At 35.2% G+C, this 18,838-nt stretch overlaps 2 protein-coding genes across 2 annotated transcripts; both read left to right on the forward strand.

The window, feature by feature from the left end:
• Positions 1 to 12,302: 12,302 nt before the first annotated feature.
• Positions 12,303 to 12,863, forward strand: LOC140177576 (uncharacterized). Its single transcript, XM_072210703.1, has one exon. It carries the CDS (start codon positions 12,303 to 12,305, stop codon positions 12,861 to 12,863), a length of 561 nt encoding a protein of 186 aa, XP_072066804.1.
• Positions 12,864 to 15,171: 2,308 nt separating this feature from the next.
• On the forward strand, positions 15,172 to 18,188 carry LOC112733722 (pentatricopeptide repeat-containing protein At1g34160-like). The gene is made up of 3 exons (XM_025782765.1): positions 15,172 to 15,666; positions 15,978 to 16,737; positions 17,965 to 18,188. Exons 1-3 carry the CDS (start codon positions 15,172 to 15,174, stop codon positions 18,186 to 18,188), a joined length of 1,479 nt encoding a protein of 492 aa, XP_025638550.1.
• Positions 18,189 to 18,838: the final 650 nt, after the last annotated feature.

The following is an 18,838-nucleotide window of genomic DNA, read 5'->3' on the forward strand; positions in this document are numbered from 1 at the left end:
AGGCCAAAGTGGTGAGAATTCATAATGAGAGAACAAAACAGAACTAACAAAAATTAAGAAACAACAAAAAATAAACCTATTCACAATATTCACATATGTACAATAACCAATAACACAACACCATTGCAAATCCCCGGCAACGGCGCCATTTTGACAAATAGATTTTTGTCGGTGTAGAAATTATCAATTGATCAATTGTAGTATAGTCTAAACCGACGCAAATCCTTCATCAAACAAATCTACAATCTATATCCGAGAGTACTAGTCTCCCGAGTCGTTCTCCCTTGGAATTGCCAAAGTGTGCATCTTATTGATTTAGTAAACTTCGTTGGAATTCTTTGAAGATTTTAGCAAGGCAATGAGAAACAAACAATCAATTATCAAAAGACTTGGCTTAGGGTTGGCGTTGGAAATCCTATCCTTATAGTCCATTCAATGTTGGCAACAATTAGGCCTTGCTCCATTTAGTTATCCCCTAGGTATAGAGGAAGGTCAAATGAAAGTAATTAACTTGAGTCACAAGTCCTAGCTTCACCTTATGGGAATCTAGCTTTAGTGCACTCCAAGCCAACTAGCAATCCCTAATTCCAAACCACTATTGATACACTATTCAACTTCTTCCAAAGACCAAACCCTATGCCAAGTGTGAGAATTCTACTCCATAGCTAGTGTTGTCATTTTATCAAACATGTGATGAGCAAGAAGGAAAGTCATAGTAAAATGAGAAGAAAAGTCAAATTGAAAGTATTGCAACACAAAGATCTAACAACAAGTCTCAAAGAGTAGCAATGAAAAATCCAAAATAGAGATGAAATCCAAAATTACAAAGTTGAATTCTAGATCTATGAGAATTGATCAATTGTATCTACTACTTGAAATTGGAGAAGAAAATCTATGACATGAACAAGATGGAGTGAGAATTGTAGTGGATCTCACCAAAAAGTCATTGAAAATTCAGAAATTGGAAGAGGATGAACCCTAGTGAAGCTTGGAATCTCCCTCTTCTTCTCCCAAAAAGTGTAACTAACTCTCTCTTCTCTCCAAAAAAAGGAAAAAAATATCTAGATCTAGAAGAAAATGAACAAAAAGTCCTTAACCCTTGTTCCTTTTGTCCTCTTAAGCTTTTCCCGCCAAGGTGCTTCTCTAAGAGTGGAATCCTCAACTGCCTCCACGCCTAAGTCACGTGACTTCTAAAAAAATCATATTCGCAAATCGGCGCGCACGCGCAAGGCACGCGCACGCGCCGTTGAGACGTCTTGCAATGTGCGCGGGCGCGTGATGTACGCGTGCGCGCCCATGAAGATCCTGGCTTAGCCGCTTCTCAAGCCGGCTCTTGGCTTCGGCTTCACGTAGCCGTATCCGCGCGGGCGCGCCAGGTGCGCGCACGCGCCTATGCGGAAATTCCCAAGGCTTAATCCTCATGCTTCCTTTCTTCGTACCCGTCTTCTTTCTCTCTTTCGGTCCATTCCTACTCTATATCCTGGAACCACTTAACACACAAGTCACGGCATCGAATGGCATCAAGAGAAGAATAGAAATGTATCTATTTTAGTGCAAAACAAGCATGTTTTCATTCATGAGGCAAAACTAGGAAAGGAATGCAAAATCTTGTACTTTCATGTAGAAAGTGTGTGGAATCATTGATAAAACCCCTGAAATCATCACAAGATAAATCCTCAAATTGGGGTTTGTCAACGTCACACACCATTCTCCCCCTTTTCGCCTGCACACTTACTGACTAGAGCGTCGGAGTGTCTTTGCAGGTGACACCCCCCTCTTTCCACACGAAGTGCTCGAGACCCCGTCTACACCAACCCGGTAACCTACGACCAAACAAGATCCCCCTCAATCAGGATACCAACCCGAACCGTCCGGTACCCGACATACTGAACAAAAATATAAATTGATAAGATTAAAAATAGTAATTATATAAGTTTTGGGGGTATTTTGAGTAAAAAGTAAAAATTTCAGAATAAACCGAATATTTTATAAAAGTTATGAGTTACTTTTAGAAATATGAAGTTAAATTAGTAATTTTATAAAATTTTGGGTTAAAAAATAAAATATTTAAAAATTTAAGATTTAAGACAAAGTTTCTAAAAAAATTAATAATAAAGTCTTACAAACTAGTTTTTGATATTAAAATAAAAATATTAAATATTATTAATTTTTAATTAATATTATTACTTATACTTATTTAACTAGTATATTTTTATTAGTATATTCTATTAGAGTTATTATTTTTATCAAATAAGAAAGAAATATAAAATAATAAGATTTTCTAAAATCATTGGAAATATAGAGTTAAATTAAAAATCTTATGATTCTCCTTTCATACGACATTTAGGAAAATGCGATAGAAGAGTGTGAAGAAAGATATTAGAAAGTAAAAAAATAAAAAAAAGATAAAACAAATCTTAAAACTCTTGGATCCTCTTCATACAACATATAGGAAAGATATGAGAGAAACCATAAGGGCATGTAAGACATTGAAAGAGGTGAAAGATAAGGAAGAGTTTTAAATAATGAGAAAAGAATTTTTTCTCTAATCAAATATTTAAAGAAAACTGAAATAATATGAAAGAATAATTGCCATAAAAAGTAGAGAAAGGATACCGAAATAATATTTTATAGAAATAATATAAAAAAAACAAATGACTAAGAATGAGAATGGCTAAAACTAACTGAGAACTGGAAGTTGAGAAAGATATAGGGATTGATAAATGAGAACTAAATGATTGAAGGTTCGTCTGGCAAGGACGAGAATTTTGTCCCGCTTGCCCAATGTAAGTACTGATTAACTACTGAACTCGGAAAAATTCACGTACTGATTGATTGTTGAAACTGAGAAAATTCACATGCTGATTGATTTTGAATGTTTAAAGGCGGAGAGTACCCACGAACTGAATGATCGTTGATCTCGGAGAAACTTACGGACTGTTAATTGTTTAAATGCGGGAAGTACCCACGGACTAAATGATCATGGATCTCGGAAAAACCTATTGACTGATTAAGAAATGATTTTGAGGACGCCCATAGACTAAAGATAACTGTTTTTCGTTATATGTATATTATGGCGTCAAATTTTGCGACGATTGCCTGTTGTCACGGACTGGTGGTATTTAAACCACATCGATACATATACACGGACTAATGCAATTGGAAAACCATATCTGAGATTGGTTCTTAGGTAATGTCGGGTTACAAGGTGTAAACCGACACATGAGTTCATGGCCTGCATAGGACAGACATGCATAATATTTGGTTGCGCATATTTTTGTGTTGTGTATTTCTGTGAAGGTGTGTATGTTTTTGGTTGATTGCTTTTCTATTCTTTGTTTGTTGAAGTTGTATATGTTCTATTGCTTATTTGCTGTATAATAAAGAATAAAATGAACTTAACTGCTATCTCGACCTTACTAAAGACTCTCCAATTTTTATCCCCTCTTTGCACCCTTTTTAGCTACAGATATAAAGGTTTATTGTAAAGATGTAGAAGCATAAAATGATTTGTTTGCGAGTTGAGTTGTTGTTAGAATTTATTTTTTCCTCGCCTTGTTAGTTGAAGTTTTATTCAGAGGGGTAAGTTTTGTAATTGGTTTTGTATGTAATATTATAATGTATTATTAATATTAAGTATATGAATATGTATTATTTGTTATTGTAAGATGAAAAAGTTTTAACTTTTTAGAAAAACTATCGATAGATTAATGCGTAAAGGCTGAATATATTAAATAGATAATAAAAGAATTAGGTTAGTAACACTTTACTTTTGGTACGACCATAACGTACTAGAAGTTGGTTCGTTACATATAAGACCAGAAGATTATCTAAGATCATGATTATCTAACAAAATTAATTTATATTTATTGTATTCAATTTGAATAAGTAAGAAATAATTTTTTTTTGGTTTAGTCTTTAGTTCACATGATTTAAATTTGGTTCAATATGTAAATTTGATTTGATTTAATTATTAGTTGAAAATATCTCAATTGCTTATTTTATTCATAGATTTATTATTTTAATGATTAATAAATTAATTAAACCAATTAATTAATACACATAATTAGTATAATTAATTTGGTTTAATATATTAAAAGAAATAAATCAAAAATATTACCAAAAATATGAAAAAAATTAAAAATACTATTAAATCAAATTAATATAAATGATAATAAATAATGTGATATTTAAATATATAATCAAATTAATTAATTGATATAATTAATTTATTATAATAAATTATATTTAATGAGTTAAAAGAAATAAATTAAAACATATTTTCAGAAATATGTTAGTATGTTACGTCAATTTTATTATTAAGTATAGAAATTTGATTTTTATATAATAGAAGAGATAAATTAAATTGGTTGATTAGCTAATTGTTGATAAAAATACTAATTTAATTAAAAATTAATTTAATCAATTTAAAATACTAATTTTTTCCTTGTATAAAAGAGCAATTTGATTGGTACACATCCATGCGCATGTGTTTGGCACACATTTTACCAGTAAAATATTGACATGTCTTTATTCAAAATGGACCCACTATGCGACGTCTAAGGTTACATTTTCATTTTGAGCTCTTACTCCCTACTTCCTTGATCCTTCCTTTTAATCCGTAATCCCACTTTAGTTGGAGATTCCTTATCCATTCCTTCTATAATCAATCCAAAATAATGCGACTTTAATTACCGCCACTCATATATTTATGTAACAACATCAAATGTATTAATGTTTAGGTCATTTTCATTCCCTACTTTTCCCACTATCTTTATAGTGTTTGCCCTTTTGTTAATGTGCATTTACAGTAACCAAACTCTAAAGTTCTAAATGCTCACTCCACTTCGGGTGTTCAACACTTGACTCAATCTCATAATTTGTCCGGATCTAAAGTTTATTACATCCAATTTGATATTTAAAACTTTGATCCACATATACTTGTAACGCATATACTTTAATCTAAATGAAATCCCAGTCAAATAATTGTTAAATATTAGATTATGTTAACAAGTACCTATTTTTATTAATACATTATATGTATTGCTACTGCCTCGTGTATAAATATTTTTAGTAATTAAGTTTGACTAAATTAACTTAAAACTTTTAAAAATTATTTACATAATATATGTATAAATGGTATACTTTTTTTTCGTTTTTTTTTTTGCTCATTTTTTCTTCCTTTTCTTTTTTATTGTTGCAATTTTTTCTTTATCTCTTTTTCTTTTCGTGTTATTGTAACACTTTATTTCTTTTTATTCGTTATTTGATTTTTTTATTCATATTAAGAGGATGAAACAAAAAAATTATGGGAGGATAAAAAAAAGTTTGAAAAAAACTAATTACATAATACATAAATTGTTTTAAAGTGTAGAGTTTTAGTTTAATAACAAAAAAAAATGCATAAATTTTCGTTAAAAATCACATAAATTTTAGTTACATACTACATAAATTGTTTTAAAGTGTGTAGTTTTAGTTAAATAACAAAGAAAAAAACATATAAATTTTTGTTAAAAAGCACATAAATTTTAGTTACATGACTGTCCTATTTTAAAATGAGTTCAGAGACATATTAGCACATAATTTTTAAATTACGAAACATAATTTTTTGCTACTCAACCGCAATTTTCTTCTACTACTACTACTACTACTGTATTTCTTCTTAACTTCTTCGTTATTATCGTCATCATCATTTTCCTTTTTTTTATTCTTTCTTTCAATACATTTTTTTCTTCTTTTTTTTTCTTCATCATCCTCTTCTTTTTGCTTTTCTCCCAACATGTCTTTTATAGGATTTTTTATTTTAATAAATAAATAAATTATAATAATTATCGAAATAAATAATTTAAAAAATATTTACCGGAATAAATATTCTTCTCTTATCTCATTTACAGTGTAAACGAGATAAGACAGATGGATGCAAAACGTGTATATCTCGTTTACACTGTAAACAAGATACATGTATTTTTTTAAAAAAAATTGAAAATAATAAAAAATATTAATATTATCAATAATTCAAATTTTTAGCATTTAATTAGTATATAAAAAGGTTGGTAGAAGAGATTAAAATGAATATATTTGATCAATTAGTATTCAAAAAGGTTGATGAGATAGTGGAAAGAGAATTGAAACGGTTATCTCTCGCGTTATCTCCCATTATCCACATGAAAGATAACCGTTTCAATTCTCTCCCCCATTCTCCCATCAATTTCTCTTAATAATTGGCAAACAATTATTTTTATTTTTTAAATTTAAATCAATCCAATTATATCATAATTTAATTTAAAATTTTTTAAAATAGATATATTTAATCAATTAGAAAACACGACTATAGAAAATTCTCTCAGATCTAGAAAGATATGATCTTATTTCTATTTCTATTTCTATTTTTTTTTAATCATTTTTGTCTTGTATTTTTTTATTCTTTTTCTCTTTCATGAAATTTTTAAAAATACACAAAAGAAACAAAAAAGATATATAAGAATAAGAAAAAAATTAAGAAAAGAAGAAGAAGACGATGATGGACGGAAAAAAGAAAAGGAATCAGAAAAAAAAAAAAAAAGAGAGGAATAATTTTGGTGGCTGGTAATTATTCTAATCAGGTTTGGATTGAGGAAGCACCAATCCCCGCTTGTAAAGTCTAAACTAGTTTTGTTGGAACATTTTAGTCCGATGTCCCAAGAAACAAAAACTCCTCAGCATTCTTTACAAAACCTAGTTTTTATTTCAAGCATTTAAGCATTAAGAAATATGATATAGAGGAAATAAAACAAACCCTCACCGTAGTCATACAATAAATTTGTACATACCAATATTGTTGACCAAATTGATTAATTAATTAATAATTCTTAGAGTAAAAGATAAATAGGTGCCTGATTTTTTTAAATGCAGATATTTTCGTTCCTCAAGATTTAAAAATACATTTAAATTCCTCACCTTGTAAAACACGTGACAACTATACTCCTCCATCGAGTTGGGGGTTCAAAACGGCAACAAAGCATGCTGACCTGGAAGGGTGGAGTGTTAGGTGTCTGTTTTGGTTGCTGATGTGAATGGGGAACAAATTTTTAATGGACAAATTAGTTCTTGCGGTTCAAAACGACGTCGTTACCATCACTGAGCCCTATTTGATCGAAATCCATGGACGAACACATGGTCGATGATGGTGCGATCGTCCATGACGAATGAAGGGAGTTCTTCATGCACAAGACCCGGTGGGGGATCTTCATGCGCCGTGTCAAGAGGATATGAGCGAGATCGGATTGCGCCAACGTGCATCTGCGGCATATATGCCATTCTGTACAAGTCAAAAACAACTAACTCTAATAGAATGTTTCTCGGATGTCCATTCTTCAAGGTAAGTAACTAATTTGTCAATAGTTGGATGAGACTGTAATGTGTCGCATTGGGTGATTCTCTGAAAATTTTCTCCAGGTTAAAGAACGGTACTGTCGGTATTTTGTCTGACTTGATAAACACTTGAAAAAAATTAGGACCATAGAGCCTCAAGCATTGGGTGCTGCGGATGAAACTTAGGGAATAGACGTTGAAGAACAACTGTTTCGAAACCAGGAATTGGGAAAAAAAATGGAAGAGTTGGAGAGGAAGCTGTTATCTATTGAAAAGAAAAAAATACATGAATTTGTGGCATATTACTGTGATTAATGTAGTTGTTGTTATTATTGCTGTATGTTTTTTAAAGGGTTAAAGATGATTGGTGTACATGGTGATGTTGTAATAAAATTTGTCATTGCTGGCTGTTTAATGAAAAGACTATTTTGGATTGAATCCAATTTTCTTTGAAGTTAGAACAACTAAACAATTTTGCAAGTCAAGTATTATATAAGATAGTAATTGCAAATAGATTATAACCAAAATATTACACGACAATGTATCTGGCTTAATCCCAAACATTACATAATAGCATAAATTTGCCACAAAATAAAAAAAAATGTCTGCTTGGCATGAAAACAACTTTGCCAAATTATGATAGCTAGAAAGCAGTGTTCAATTCATGCTAATAACTACGAAAAAAAAAAGAATTCATGCAGTTGTGTTCAGTTCTTCTTTTTTTTTCATACCATCATTTTCATCATCACAACTAGAATAATCATCATCAGAAACAGTTTCAGAGACAGTTAGAGGAGGTTTATACCATTCGTCTTCCCCACTTTCATATCCATCACCTTCTGTGGATGGTGATGACTGAAACTCCCTCATGATGCTATCAACATCAATGGCATCATCAAATTATTCCGCCCCGTTTTCAGCAGCAGCATCTTCTTCCACTATTTGTGGCTCATCAACGGGGTGGTCAAAGTAAAGGTAAAACTCGTCGGTGGTTGAAAATTTCTCAGCTTATTCTCTCCCATTTCATTGATTCCTGCATCTCCTCTCAAAATGTGCAGTCCAGACTCAATGTCACTGCTTGTTGAGTCATACCAATACACTACCCTATATGATGCATAGCCCAGACCCTTGAACAATGTTACCAAGTCCCCAAAATTCACGAAGTCCAAATCCATCTTCGAAAATTTTTTAACTTTCCCACTAATATACTCAAGAGTTCCACTGGGTCCTCTACCAAAATGGTCTCCATGATGAAAAACAGGTACTGCATATATATCAACCATCTGTATTATGCACAAATACATCAATCAGACATTAAACCCTATATCAAGTGCTTGAAATTTTGAAGTCAGTAAAATCCCCATAGCTTTTTTTCAGTCTTTTCTCCGAAAGAGAACATGCGATCACCCCTAAGCCCAACCCCCTGCATTTTATTCTCACAAAGACTTAAACAAGAATTCACGTATCCTCGACTATTACCCTTACCTCTCTAGCAGATGGCAGATTCTTGCCAGACGAAGCTAATACCAGACCTTTCACCAACCGCAACGTCCACTAAGCACAGCACCACTTTCAACTGGATGAAGATGTTCTTTTTTTTGGAGGGAGAAAGAAGCTGTTTGTCTTCTGGTAGAATTTTTTGTAATAACTGGAGTGGCTTCTGGGTGTTATAGGAATTACGAAGGGTGAAATAAGGTGAAAAATGGTAACAGCGTCGTTTTGAACCATAAGGACTAATTTGTCCATTAAAAATTTGTTTTCCATCCACATCAGCAACCAAAACGAACACCTGACACTCCACCCTTCCAGGTTAGCATGCTCCGTTGCCGTTTTGAATCCCAATTCGACAAAGAGATATAATTGTCACGCATTTTATAAGGTAAAAGATTTAAATATATTTTTAAATCTTGAGGGACGAAAATATTCGCATTTAAAAAGGTCAGGCCCCTATTTGTGTTTTACTCTAATTCTTAAACTCTAATACATTCTTTCAATTCATACACTATCAACAATTATTTTGTGATTAATAATACCACTATATAACAAATGGGACCATATATAATTTATAAAATATAAAATTAACATCAATTATTTGATTTCATACCTTTTCATTTCTCTACTAACCTTAGACCAAAGAAAAAAAAAGGTAGTTAAATTGGGTTGATGTTCCCGCCTAGTGCATTGAATGCCTTCCCTGATTCATGTTGAGTCACTGTTGCAGAAATGCAACTCCTTGATTCAAATCATGATTCTGAAAACCGAATCGGACCGACTGGTCAAACCGGATCAATCAAGGAGTGGCAATGCAAGTGATCTGATCCTCTTTTTATAACTACTCAAAAAAACCGATGAAAAATCGTCAAACCTACCGAGAACTGACCAATTGAGCCGGACTGATAACCGGCAGATTCGGATAAAACGACGCTGTTTTTTAATTTGTAAAAAAAAATAGAGAAAACGGATCCAGGTCATTCCCAACCCCCCCTTGTGACCCACCCCCCTCTTCCCCCAATAATTCATTCATTCATGTTCTGAATCAAAGAAACCCTAGCCGCCTAGCCCTCTATCGTCGCCGCCTAACCCAGGTCCTCAGCGCCGCCGCCGTCTCAGGTCCTCAGCACCACCACTTCTTCCTCCATCGTCGCCGCCTAACCCAGGTCCTCCATCGTCACCGCCTAATCCAGTAACTCGGCAGGTCCTCTTCGGCTCTTCATCTTCGCTGGCTTCTCGGCACGGACCCAGGTTAGTGGCTTCTCGTCTTCATCTTCACCGAGGCTTTCAACTGTTTCAAGTTTGGTTCAGTCTTGGTTTCAACTGTTTCAAGTTTGGTTCCATTTTTCTTCAAGTCTGCTTCGGTCTTGGTTTCGACTGTGTCAAGTTTGGTTCTGAAGGTTGGTTCTGTCTTGTATTTGCTGGTTGCTAATGGTGAAAATTTTACAAATTTACAAATTTGTATGTATAATTCTGATTGTATGGTTCTGTATATATGGTGGAAATCTGTATGTATTAAAATTTTTTTTACTAGTTGCTGATAGTGTTTTACCAGTGGACTACTTGCTTGTTGGCATGAGCTTGGTTGCTATCTGAATATAAGTATGAAGTTGTGTAACTAGTTCTTGAGAAGAGAATTTTCCCAAGATTTAAAGCATTTGGCAACACTCAGATGGATTCTTTTTGTTCTCAAATACTATTTTTATCTTATAGTTGACTTCTGATTATATATATAAGACGATTATTTACTTTTCTTATCTCCAGAAGTTTACTTCATTATTGGGAATGTGTAAAATGTTACATACTTGCTTGAATGAACAATTCTAATTAGCAATAACTAAATTAGGTTTCTTCTCTCATAAGAAAGAAGTTATTTTGTTGGGGCTATGTCAAATTGGATTGTAATGTTGAAAGCTTAAATTGTAGTATACCTGACCACTTGATTCTGGTCAAGGTCAAGCAGCTTCTGCTCTAAATTCAGATTCAAGTCTTCAAGCTAGACTCTTGTATAATAGCAGTCCCGATCAACTTTTAGACTCATCTGCTCACAGCACTGCTCAACAGTTATCAGGAGGAAGGTATGAGACAGTGTTGAGCATACTTGATAACTTATGGTGGTTGTTTTATAAGAAAAATTTCAATGTGCTGACTGTAATCATTTTGTGTCAATACTAAGATGCTTATGGTGTTAAATGTTTGATAATTTTAATAGTGTCGTTTACTCTCAACATGAATAATTATGAATGTAAATGGGAACTATGCCAAAATCAAATTACAATATTTCTCGCTTGGGCCAATTAATGATTACTATTCTATATTGGAAACTTTGTGTTGTTGAGTGTTGATCTGTTAGAATGTTCACTTTATTTTTCCTATTCAATTCAGGAATTCAGCTGGTAATATAGCAATAGTGGCTGCTAGTGTTCCACAGCATCAGGTCCCTTTACATTCAATTGTTACTAATCCTATGATTTATATTAGATTATAATTATATTTTAGGATGTTTATTTATAATTTATTTATTAATCTATTCTAGAACGGTTTTTTTGATTGAATCACCGGTTGGACCAATAAACCAGTAAATCAGTGACGAGAGCGATTTGATGACCGGTCCGGTTCTCAGAACCTTGATTCAAATCAAGCAGTTCCAAGCCCATCTCATCACCACTGGAAAATTCCAATCCCACCATTCACGAACTAAGCTCATTGAGCTCTGCACCCTCTCCCCTGCCGCCGGCAACCTCTCCTTCGCCGCTGAAATTTTCCGGCAAGTTAACGCTCCCAAAACCAATGACTAGAACGCCATCCTTCGAGGCCTCGCACAAAGTCCAAATCCCACGAACGCCATCACGTGGTTCCGCACCATTTCACGCAGCCACCAAAAGATCGATGCTTTAACGTGTTCCTTCGCACTCAAGGCATGCACTCGTGCATTGGCACTTTTTGAAGGTACCCAGATACATTCTCAGATTCTGCGTTTTGGGTTTGATGCTGATGTGTTGTTGGTCACCACTTTGTTGGATGTGTATGCTAAAATTGGCAATCTTGATGCTGCCAAGCAGGTGTTTGATGAAATGTCTATACGAGACATAGCGTCTTGGAACGTGATGATATTTGGGTTGGCGCAGGGAAGCTGGCCTAATGAAGCTATAGATTTGTTTAATAGAATGAAGGAAGAGTAATGAAATCTGATGCATATCAAGCCACATATGTCACGGCTAAATATTAGGAATTATTATAAAACAAATTCCTTTCAGTTTTTAGTTGATTTGGTGTATCCCGTTTTATTAGTTGTAAATATCTTGCATTACCACAATTAGGAAATCAGGTAGCTAATTGTTAAGTAGGGTACTATATATATAATTGATATGCTATTCAATAAAACACAAGGCAATTTGGCATGGTATCAGAGCTAGGTTGGCTCTGATAATCATCACACAAAAGAGACCTCCGCCGCTGAAATGGCTGGAGTAGGTGTGACTCCTCCAAAAAGAGAGGATTCAAAAAAGGACGAAGATGGATCCAACAAAGGACCATCGCCTTATGATCTGAGCGTTAGCGACAATCCTGGAAATGTAATCACACAAGTGCAATTACGAGGAGAGAACTACGAAGAATGGGCTCGAGCTGTGAAGGTGTCGCTACGTGCTAGGAGAAAGTGGGGGTTTCTAGATGGAACTCACAAGAAGCCACAAGAAGGGGCATCTGAAATGGAGGATTGGTGGACGGTTCAATCCATGCTTGTCTCATGGGTGATAAATACGATTGAGCCACGGCTGCGCTCCACCATCTCATACGCTGAAGATGCAAAGGATCTCTGGGAAGAAATCAAGGAGCGATTTTCCATCGTGAATGGTCCTAGAATTCAACAATTGAAAGCTGAACTTGCCGAGTGCAAACAACAAGGACTGGCTATGGTGGAATACTATGGAAAACTGAAGACTCTTTGGGATGAGTTGGCAAACCATGAACCAGTGCTTAGATGCTCTTGCGGAGGCTGCAAGTGTGACATTGGGTCATGATTAGATAAGAGAAGGGAAGAAGAAAAGGTGCATCAATTTCTAATGGGGTTAGAAGACGTAAGCTATGGCACAGTGCGATCCAATATTCTCGCAACGGATCCTCTACCTTCTCTCAACAGGGTGTATACAACTTTGGTACAGGAAGAGAGAATGAAGACGATCAACAGAACCAGGGAAGACAAAGGAAGCTTAATGGGACTGGCAGTACACACTGGGTACAAGCACAAAAGCCGAAATGAAATAAAGCCACTCGTATGTTCTCACTGCGGAAGAACAGGACACGAGATCAAGGGGTACTTTCAACTGATTGGGTATCCGGAATGGTGGGGAGATCGATCTCGAGACGAAAAGGGAAGCAACACCAAGACCTCGCATAAGCAGGGAGGACGCTTGCGAGGGGGGGCTGTCATACGTGCCAACACAGCACAAGCCACAACAGAAAAATCAAGTAACCATGAAGAAGAAATAGGAGGAAGCGCAGTGACTGGACTTAGCCAAAAACAATGGCAGACGCTGTTAGAGATGCTAAATGGCAACAACGGAAGTAGAACTGAAAGCATGACTGGTAAGGAAGGATATGTTGTGTGGATTATAGATAGTGGAGCCTCTAACCATATGACAGAGAATTCAAGAGATCTAAGGGGCCTAGAGCGTATTGAAGGATGCACAGTGGGGCTACCAAATGGAGAAGAAGTTCTTGCCAATACAAAGGGAACGGTGACTCTTGATGGAGGGCTTAAATTGACCCATGTTTTATATGTGCCAAAACTAAGATGCAATTTGATTTCAGTATCACAATTAACAAAGGATGCAAATTGTACTGTACTATTTACTCATGAGCTTTGTGCTATGCAGGACCTCATTTCGAGGATGCTGATTGGAGCGGGTGAACAAAGAGATGGGCTCTACATGTACCGTGGTGTTCGCAAATTCACAGCATGTCAAACCCAAGAGAAGAGTAGTATCGATCTTTGGCACAAGCGAATGGGACATCCTTCCTATAAAGTGGTACAAATATTGCCAAATTTGAATGGTGGTTGTAAATCTGAAGAGAATAATAAATTATGTGAAGTTTGTGAAAAATCTAAACAAACACGAGATAAATTTTCATCAAGTGATTTTCATGCAACACATTCTTTTGATTTAATACATTGTGATTTATGGGGACCTTATCGTACCCCCTCTTCTTGCGGAGCATCTTATTTTTTAACAATTGTTGATGATTATTCAAGAGCAGTTTGGATCTATTTGTTGTGTGAAAAGCGGGAGGTGTCAAGTGTGATGATTAATTTCTTTGCTCTCATTGAAAGACAATTTAATAAACAAGTCAAAGAAGTACGCAGTGATAATTGGACCGAGTTCATCTGTATGCGTCCATATTTTTTGCAGCATGGAATTGTTCATCAAACATCTTGTGCTGGGACACCCCAACAAAATGGAAGGGTGGAGAGAAAACATAGACATATCCTTAATGTAGCTCGTGCACTGAGATTTCAAAGATCTTTGCCCATTCGATTCTGGGGAGAATGTGTTTTATCTGCGGGACACTTGATCAACCTAACACCATCATCTGTTCTTAATGGGAAAACTCCTTTTGAAATGATACATGGAAAACCACCTGACTATAATCATCTTAGAGTTTTTGGCTCATTGTGTTATGCGCACAATCAACAAACCAAGGGTGATAAATTTGCCAGCCGAACTCGTACATGCACATTTGTGGGATACCCATTTGGAAAGAAAGGATGGAAACTTTATGATATGGAAAGAAATATTTTATTTATATCTCGCGATGTCAAATTTGTAGAAACCGAGTTCCCGTTTGCGTGTTTGGCCCAAGAAAATTTGGTTTCCACTTCTTTAGTGCATGAGGAGAAATTTTTGGAGCCCATTAATAATAAGCCCACACTTGATCACGAGGAGGTCCTTCCTCAGACTAATTCCAATGACGAGTCCATTGTTGTTGTTGGGGGAGGTGAATCTCCACATACAGACCCAACAAGGACAGCTTCACCCCTCATCGAAACCAGCAGCCCCTCACCAACTGTCTCAAATGATGTGCCTCTTTCTACCGACACCACCACGCTCTCTGAACTTCCTCTGGGTCGTGGACACTGAGTAAAGCACCCTTCGATCAAGCTGCGTGATTTTGTCATCAACACTATCATCGTAAACCCGTCCATCTCTTCACCCTCTCCATCACATTCCTCAGGTCCACTCTATCCCTTATCTCAATATATGTCATGCGATAAATTTTCTGTGCAACACCATACTTTATCTCAATATATCTCACATTCTTTCTCAGTTCATGCACCAGCCTCGTGAAGAACACTGGCAGGCTGCCTTACGAGTTGTTCGCTATCTAAAAGGTCGGCCTGGGCAAGGTGTTTTATTGCGCCGGGAAAACGATTTTATCTTGCATGTTTGGTGTGATTCTGATTGGGCGGGTTGCCCTCTTACTCGTCGGTCTCTCACTGGCTGGGCTATTCTCCTTGGCAACTCACTAATTTCATGGAAAACAAAGAAACAACATACAGTGTCACGGTCCTCTGCAGAAGCCGAGTATCGCTCCATGGCTAATACCACTTGTGAACTCAAATGGTTAAAGAAACTGCTCTTGAGTCTCGGGATCTCCCACACGCAACCCATACCTCTCTCATGCGATAGCCAGGCAGCACTTCATATTGCTAAGAACCCTGTTTTTCATGAGCGTACTAAGAATATTGAGGTTGATTGTCATCTTGTTCGTGATGCTGTCATCCAGGGCCTCATCCTTCCCTCCTATGTCCCAACAAAATCTCAGGTTGCAGATATCTTGACTAAAGCTCTGAGCTCCCATTCATTCGCATCAATGTTGGACAAGTTGGGCATTAGTAACTTACATGCCCCAACTTGAGGGGGGTAATGAAATCTGATGCATATCAAGCCACATATGTCACGGCTAAATATTAGGAATTATTATAAAACAAATTCCTTTCCGTTTTTAGTTGATTTGGTGTATCCCGTTTTATTAGCTGTAAATATCTTGCATTACCACAATTAGAAAATCAGGTAGTTAATTGTTAAGTAGGGTACTATATATATAATTGATATGCTATTCAATAAAACACAAAGCAATTTGGCAAAGAGGGTTGGAGGCCTGATGAGGTGACTGTTATTGAAGCGCTCTCGGCTTGTTCCCAATTGGGTGCTGTGAGGCAGGGAGAGATTGTTCACAGGTACATAGTGGATGAGAAGTTGGATATGAATGGGATTGTTTGTAATGCAGCCATTGATATGTATAGAAAATGTGATTTCGTCGATAAAGCTTATTTGGTCTTCAATAAGATGAGTTGCAAGAATACTTTAATCACTTGGAACACGATGATCATGGCGTTTGCAATGAATGGTGATGGATATAAGGCACTTGATCTGTTGGATCAAATGGTTCTAGAAGGAATGCTTCCTGATGATGTATCATATCTTTCTGCATTATGTGCATGTAACCATGCTGGTTTGGTGGAAGAAGGGGTTAGATTGCTTGATACAATGATTGAGTGTGGGGTGAAGCCTAATGTTAAGTATTATGGGACTGTGGTTGATTTGTTGGGTCGAGCAGGACGGCTCCAAGAAGCCTATGATATTATAAACTCCATGCCTATGATGCCTGATATAGTATTTTGGCAAACTTTGCTTGGGGCTAGCAAGACTTATGGGAATGTGGAGATGGCAGAGATTGCATCGAAGAAACTAGTGGAGATGGGATCTAATGCTAGTGGGGATATCGTCTTGTTATCGAATGTGCAGAGGTGGCATGATGTAGGGAGGGTGAGGGAGACCATGAAAAATAGTGATGTAAAGAAGGTACCGGGATTCAGTTACACAGAGATAGATGGCAAGATGCACAATTCCGTGAATAAAAAAATAATTTTTTTTAATTTTTAAATTAATAAATTAAATTTTTTATTAGAAGTAGAAAAATAAAATAAAGTCCAACAATATCTATTAATAAAAAATTTATAAAATTTTTTTTTTTTAATTTTTAAATTTCTAACAACAACAACAACAAAGCCTTGTCCCACTAAGTGGGGTCGGTTACATGAATCAAACGACGCCATTGTGCTCTGTCATGTGTCATGTCTACAGAGAGACCATTTACATGTAGATCTCGTTTGACCACCTCATGGATGGTCTTCTTAGGTCTTCCTCTGCCTTTTGCCCCTTGTCTATCTTCCATCTCATCCACCTTCCTAACTGGATGTTCTATCAGTCTTCTTCTCACATGTCCAAACCACCTAAGACGCGATTCAACCATCTTTTTCCACAATGGGTGCTACTCCAACACTTTTCCTTATATCTTCATTCCTTATTTTATCCAAACGCGTATGACCACTCATCCATCTCAACATCTTCATCTCTGCCACACTCAGCTTATGTTCGTGCTTTCTTTTAGCTGCCCAACACTCCGTACCATAAAGCATAGCCGGTCTTATAGCGGTGCGATAGAATTTACCTTTAAGTTTTAAAGGCACTTTTTTGTCGCATATAAAACCAGATGCACTCCGTCATTTTGACCACCCTGCTTGGATCCTATGATCACAAAAGATACCTCAAACTTATAACTTTTCGTAGGGTGTTTTCTCCAATCTTCACCTCTATATTAGGGTTTTCCCTTCTCGGACTGAACTTACATTCCATATATTCCGTCTTGTTACGGCTTATGCGCAGACCATACACTTCTAAAACTTCTTTCCATAACTCCAACTTCTTATAAATTTTTAAATTTCTAAATTAAAAAAATAATTTTTTACAAAAAGTAGAAAAATAAAAAATTTCAAGAATTTGAAATTAATTTATTTTAAATTTTTGAAAATGTCGAACAATAAAAAAATCAAGGGTCCGAACATCGTAGTTTAGGTGCAGCATTATTCGGTGAATAAAAAACAAAAAATATATTTAAATATTTAAAATTTTATAAACTAAATTTTTATTTTTTATTTTTAAAATAAAAAATTAATTTTTTTATAAAAAATAAAAAAATAAAATAAAGTCTAGTAATATCTCATAAATTAAAAATTTGTAAAATTATTTTTTTTAATTTTTAAATTTTTAAATTAAAAAGATAATTCAAAAGAGATTTATATGAAGCTGGACGAGATCAGGTTTAAGATTAAAGCCTATGGATATGATGCTGAGACTAATCTTGTGTTGCATGATATCGGAGACGAGGACAAGGAAAATGTTTTGAATTTTCACAGTGAGAAATTGGCTGTGGCATATAGTTTGATTAGTACAAGAGATGGAACACCAATTCATGTAATTAAGAACCTTTTAGAATATGTGTAGATTGTCATGCTATGCTAAAAATTATATCCAAAATTTATAGTAGGGAGATCATTGTGCGCGATAGAGCACGATTTCACAGATTTAAAGAGGGTGAATGTTCTTGGAGAGATTATTGGTGAATTAAGAAGTAAACAAATGCTTCTCATATCATTTTGATGTAGTTTTTAGATAAATTGGATACAGCTTTTTATTTTGCTGTACTTAAAGTGAAATAAATGTCTGTGTAAATAAAGTTAGACTCCGGAAATTGACAATTTTTTGCACTTAATTCTAATATTCTTTTGTTATTATGAGAAAGGAACATGTAAAGTAGCAACTGCAGCACACTCACAAACTCAATTAAGCACTAAAAGCAACGAGAACCATATTTGAGAAGTCCATATGTTGAAGCAATTGAAACTAATCCATATATTGAAGATCGACTATCTTGTCAAAAATTGCATCTACAATTTAGAACAAAGATTCTAAAATAATGCAGCATCACAAGACATATTCAGTTAACTATGAACTATCACTGGCATTCAGGACAATCACCATGAGCTATTTATAGCAGTCCTTTTAATTAATCTCAAATTTTCAATACAGAAGCTAATGAAATTGTTCACATCCTGATTTTAATCCAATAAGCAAAAAAACTCATATACCATACA

This window comes from Arachis hypogaea, chromosome 13 (genome assembly GCF_003086295.3).
Source record: "Arachis hypogaea cultivar Tifrunner chromosome 13, arahy.Tifrunner.gnm2.J5K5, whole genome shotgun sequence".
Lineage (NCBI taxonomy): Eukaryota > Viridiplantae > Streptophyta > Magnoliopsida > Fabales > Fabaceae > Arachis > Arachis hypogaea.